Source organism: Trachymyrmex cornetzi, unplaced genomic scaffold (genome assembly GCF_001594075.2).
Source record: "Trachymyrmex cornetzi isolate Tcor2-1 unplaced genomic scaffold, Tcor1.1 scaffold80, whole genome shotgun sequence".
Classification (NCBI taxonomy): Eukaryota; Metazoa; Arthropoda; class Insecta; order Hymenoptera; family Formicidae; genus Trachymyrmex; species Trachymyrmex cornetzi.
The window spans coordinates 75,491-81,568 of NW_017300136.1; the positions used below are offsets into that span (position 1 = coordinate 75,491).

At 35.8% G+C, this 6,078-nt stretch overlaps 1 protein-coding gene across 1 annotated transcript; it reads right to left on the reverse strand.

The window, feature by feature from the left end:
• Window positions 1-2,579: 2,579 nt before the first annotated feature.
• LOC108768505 (uncharacterized) lies at window positions 2,580-3,584 on the reverse strand. The gene has a single exon (XM_018518950.1). The coding sequence runs from the start codon at window positions 3,582-3,584 to the stop codon at window positions 2,580-2,582; it is 1,005 nt and encodes a 334-aa protein (XP_018374452.1).
• Between the last annotated feature and the right edge of the window lie 2,494 nt (window positions 3,585-6,078).

Here is a 6,078-nt window from a genome sequence, read left to right on the forward strand (position 1 = left end):
ACCAACTCTCTACTCGCCATACTTGCCGCTACATATTCGGCTTCAGTCGTGCTCAAGGAGACCAATTTCTGCCGTTGTGAACACCAAGAGTAGAACGCCTGGTGATTGGATCTCCAGCGTAATCAGCGTCCGAGTAAGCGAGTAGGTCTGCCTTCAAATCAGTTTTTCTATACTTAATTCCTAGTTCAGTAGTTCCAGCAAGATATCGAAATATTCGTTTAATAGCGCTCCAATGTACATGAGTATAACATGTCAGATAACGGCTCAAAACATTTACGGCGAAAGTTATGTCCGGGCGTGTTAATCGTGACAAGAACAGCAATGAGCCAATTGCCTCACGATATGGATACTCTTCGCTTTTGGTTCCTTTGTCACTCATGGTTGAGGCAATTGGATGAGGGTCTATTGGAATACTGACTGGTTTCGCGTCCTTCATATTAAAACGAGCGAGGATTTGCTCAATGTAGTTCTTTTGATGTATGAAAATACTGTGATTTTCCTTATCATGTTTAATTTCGATTCCAATGAATGTTTTTGGTTTACACACAGTAATATCAAAAGTACTTTTAAGTGCTTTTACAACCTCATTAAGCGCATCCTCTGTTTCCGCAAATATTAGACCATCGTCGACGTATAAGCCTAAAAATACAATTACGTTATTAATATGTCTTCTATAAACACAAGAATCAGCAGAGGTTGGTACTAAATTAAATCCCTTTAGAAAAGAACCAAATTTTTCATTCCACTGACGTGAAGATTGTTTCAGGCCGTATAACGATTTCAAGAGTCTACATACATGTTCTTTGTTACCTGATACTACACCCTCTGGAACATCCATATAAATTTCTTCTCTTAATTCGCCATTAAGGAAAGCGGTCTTTACATCAAACTGCGCCATCTGTAGATCATATTCAGCTGCCGTGGCTAGAAGTGTACGGATTGATTCATACCTCATAACAGGAGCAAAAATTTCTTCATAGTCTCTTCCGGCCTTTTGAGTAAAACCTTTTGCACAAAGTCGTGCCTTGCATCGCAAATGACCTTCATCTGATGATTCCTTCACCTTGAAAACCCATCTGTATCCGACGGTCGTTTTATCAGATGGTAGTTCCAGTCTCCAAGTACGATTCTTGATATGAGAGTCAAGTTCCTCTCTGATGGCTTCTTTCCACTTTTCAGCATCTGATCCAGTAATGGCTTCTTCGTAAGTCAACGATTCTATCAATCCAGTGAAATTTGCTTCGTATTTTTCCGGTTTCTTTATTAATGCTCTGTCTCTGAGATTGTGATATGGCTCTTCTTGCTTTGAATTATTGTTGACTTTCTCATGTGATCCTTTTGTTGTCTCTTTATCTTCAGACTTCTTGGTATCTTCTATGTCGGCTTTTCTTCGTTGAGCGTCGTCATTTTTGCCTTCTCTCCCTGGATCTGGAGTGTAGAGAGGTAGAGTCGTTTCATTTTCGCTCGGACTGTCTGCTTGCTCAGATTTCTCATTAAATGTGACATCACGAGATATTCTGATGGTGCCCGTTTCAACATCATAGAGACGATAGTTGGATGATTCTGATTGATATCCGACGAACATTATCTTCTTCGATTTTGCATCCCATTTTCTTCGCCGTTGCGTTGGTATATGGACATAGGCTTCGCATCCAAAAGTTTTGAAATAGTCTACCTTTGCTTGTTTTCCGGTCCACATTTCGAATGGAGTTCGAGCATTTTTGTGATGTAACGGAGTTCGATTATATATATATACGGCCGTGTTCATGGCCTCGGCCCATAATCAAACTGGTAGCTTTTTGGCATGTAACATTGTACGCGCCTTCTCGACGAGAGTTCTATTGTGCCTTTCTGAACAGCCATTCTGCTGTGGCGTGTAAGGAGCTGTCAGTTCCAACTGGATTCCTCGAAATGTTAAGAAGGATCTCATGTTATCGTTGATATTCCTTTCCATTATCCATTCTGATAGCCTTAATTGATCGATTGAATTTGTTTGTCACAAGAGCATGATATTCCTTAAATTTCTCGAAGACGTCCGATTTATGTCGGAGGAAATATATATGTGTAAAACCAGATGCATCATCCTTGAAAATGACATAAAAACGTGATCCTCCTATTGACTCGTTTTGCATGGGTCCGCCCACATCTATGTGGATAAGCTCTCCTGGCACTGTGTCCCTGGAATCCGCGTTCTGGAATGGGCGTCTGTGCTGCTTTTCCAATTGACATGGCTCACAAAATAACTCAGTGTCTTTAGAAATTTGTCCTAGATTTAGGAGTCCTTGCTTGTTCATCTCATGAAGCGACTTTAAACTCACGTGACCGAGCCGTTCATGCCATAAACGTAGATTTGGGGTGACAGCTATGTTCGCTTCAGTTTTACAGATGGTTTGGAACAACATATGATAAAGATTTACACCGTGAGACACTCCGAAGGCCATGGGTATTCCATTTTGACTGATTGTGACGGATGTGGCCTTAAAGACAACTTGATGTCCCTTTTTGGTGCAGGCACCCACAGAGAATAAATTTCTACTGAGAGACGGTACATAAAGTACATTATCAAGTCTTCCGTTTAATCATTGATTGCCGATTTTCCGCTTGATAAGAATCGTTCCATGTCCCTTGACTTGACACATAGTTCCATCGCCTATTGTGACAGAATCGCCATTTTCTTCTTGAAAGTCATGAAACCAGTCGCGGCGAAATGACATATGTTTTGATGCTCCGCTATCGAGTGTCCAAGAATCCTTTGGATCGTTCTCTGCGTCATCTGTCTTTGCTGTGAATGCGCCATATTTTTCGTCCTGTTCTTGTGGTTTGTTAGTCGTAGAGTTCTGAGATCTCATTCTTTTTCGACAGTATTTGAGAACATGACCTTTCTTGTGACAGTAAAAGCATTCTACCTCCTTTTTCTTGTCATCGGATCGTTTAAGATTATCCCTTTTATCGTGAGACTTCTGCGGCTTGCTTATGTTTATGGCTGCTAAAGCACTTGTAGCTTCATCCATTGCTGTCATCCTGCTCTCTTCCTTCAAAAGATGCGTCGTCAGATTTTCTAAGGTCTGTTTGTCTGTATCTGCACTGTCCCAAGCAGTCACAAAAGCATTGTATTTGGAAGGCAAGCTACCAAGAATCTTGGCCATAATAGTTATGTCTGAAATATTCTCATTTAGATCAGTTAATTGTCTAGCCATGTTCTCTACCTTCGCAATATGTTTCGCGACAGAATCATTTGCTGACATTCTATAATCATGGAATTTAGTCATTAAGATTAATTTGCTCGACTCACTGCGTTGTTCATGTAAGACGGTAAGTTTCTTCCACATATCGTTTGACGATTTGCAGGTTAGAAGATGCTCAAGCTGTCCTGGATCCATTGAGGACGATAGGATGAACATCGCTTTTGCATCTTTCTTTATCCAGATTTTCATTGCTGCATCTTCCGTTGGCATTGGTTCGGTGCCAGTTACTATATTCAGGATATCATTCGCCATGAATATTGCATTCATTTGAAATTTCCATGCTTGGAAATTTGCACCACTGAATTTTGTGACGTTCTTAAGATCAATGAATTCACTCATCTTTTTCTCTTTATAATAATGAGCGTCAGAGAGAAAAAAGGAACACACGGTCTTGTATTATACGAAGAATTCGTGCACGTGTTCTGGGCCCATAACTTGTTAAGTTTTTGGCTGGCTACTGTTAAGGCACGGGTATCGTACAAATGAAAACTTAGTAGTGATTCATTATAAATGATATCTCACAATCTTTATTCACTGTAACGCAACAATGTGACAAAATAAAAGGACGTCAATAATAAGAATGCGTAAAAAGAAAAACGGCGGGAACGCAAGAACGCACGCAGAGTAAAGAATATAGTACGGTAACCTAACCGTGTGAGAGAAAAACATAGAAAAAATAATACTAGAGTGTACATCATACAACCAAGACTGTTCATTTGTCCTCGAGTACATGAAAATGCCTAAAAGTACGCTGGACATTCTCAACAGAGCATAACAAGAATACTTTATATTGTAATATATTTAAAATATTAATTTAATTAAAAAATACAATTTGAATAATAGTTCTAAATTAACCATGTCAAGAGAATAAAAAATTGTAAAGATCAATATACGTCAAGAGAATAAAAAGATTGAAAAGATCGATATATAATAATTTTTATACAAACTAACCTGCGTCGAATGATAAAATACACAGCAATCCAGGATCTACAGTCAATGTGACTGTGCTCAGCGTTATATTAATTTTCGTACGTGTTCGACGGTTTATATACATTCACTTAGATGGTAGTGGAAAGTTCTAGAATTATGTAGAGGACGATATTTTAAGTAACGGATAATATGATTCGGGTAACTTTTCCGTGTCATTTTGTTTATTGATACTATGTGTTTGTTTTTCGATGAATATCATTTCCGATGTTAATCTTTTATTGAAAAAGGGTTAAGTATCAAGAATTTATATGTCATCCCAATTAAAATTGTAATCAATATTAACTTGATGTTGTGCTACTACACTGTGGAGACTGCTCGAACTGGCAGTGTTCGATTTATGTTCTTTTACTCTAGTTCTTATTTTTCTTTTCGTTTGCCCAACGTATGAGGATTCACAGCTCAGACAATTGATTTTATAAACTACATTACAAAGTTTCATTTTGTTAAGCTTGTCTTTCCCTGTTTTTATAATAGAATTAAGTTTATTCATTGGTTTGTAAGCGATTTTAAAACAATTTTTTTCAGCAATAGATTTAAACTTTTCTGAAATGATTTTAATGTATGGCATTATAAAATATTTATTAATTGAATTATCAATGTCAAAGTCCTAAACGTTGTTATTATATAAATTCTTTCATCGAGATAGTGGTTTGATTCTTTTGTTAATAGTAATAAAAATTAAGTCTAACGGATAGCCATTATTTAGCAGTGTATTAATCACCGTTTCTATATTTTTATTGTGAAATTCAGGCTGTGAGAGAAGGATAATTCTATCAAGTAGTCCAATTATCACACCTCTTTTATGGTCCAGAGGATGATTCGAATAAAAATTAAGGTAACGTTCCAAAGTCCGTTGGTTTTTTGTAATAGTCAATTTTAATATACCCTTCCTCTACCTTCACAGTAACATCAAGAAAATTTATAGAACCATCATAGTTCTGATCATAAGTGAATTTAACCCTGCCATTATAGGAGTTAAATGCATCTAATATATAATTAATTTTGTTATTCGGAATAGCCAAAATAATATCGTCCACGTATCTATAAAATATTGGAATGTCAATGTTTTTAATTTAGAGAGCACTACTTTTTTTTTTCTAGGTCCTTTATTACTATGTCCGCTAAGATGGGTGATAAAGGAGAACCCATGGGCATGCCAAAAATCTGTTTGAAAAAACAATGTTGAATTTAAAATATGTTGAATTAAAAATTAGCGAGATGGCTTTAAGAAACTCGTTCTTAGGAATATTAGTATTCATTGAGATAGAATTCCATCTCGCATCAATACTTTTAACTACCAGGTCTTCAGGAATGTTACACTGTTAGAAATGTTCTTAAATTTCATTAACTTTTAATGTACTTTGGTGAATGAAGTTTAATTTCTCTGTAACTGAAAGGACTATTAATGTACATGTTAATGAGATTTAAGTTTAACTGAAAAATTAAGTGTAATGAAATTTAATATACTTTTCATTTACGGATATAAATGACATTTAATTAATCGTAATTGAAATAACTATTAATGTACATATTTATGAAATTTAAATTTGCAGTACATTAAATTTACGAATATTAATAATATTTTAATTAAGCCTAATACTATTAACGCTCAACGTTTAATACGTTTACGTTTCTTACATGTCATTAACGTAAATTACTTTTCATTTACAGATCTCGTACTTTTCATTAACATGTAAATTAATTTCTATAATAATGTGTTCATTAATTTCAATACACACGTTCGTCACATTTAGGACTACTGTAATTTAGTTTTTATTTACATCATTCATTACATTTAATTTCGTGCATAACCACATGCTTTCTTTACATGTTAATTAAAATT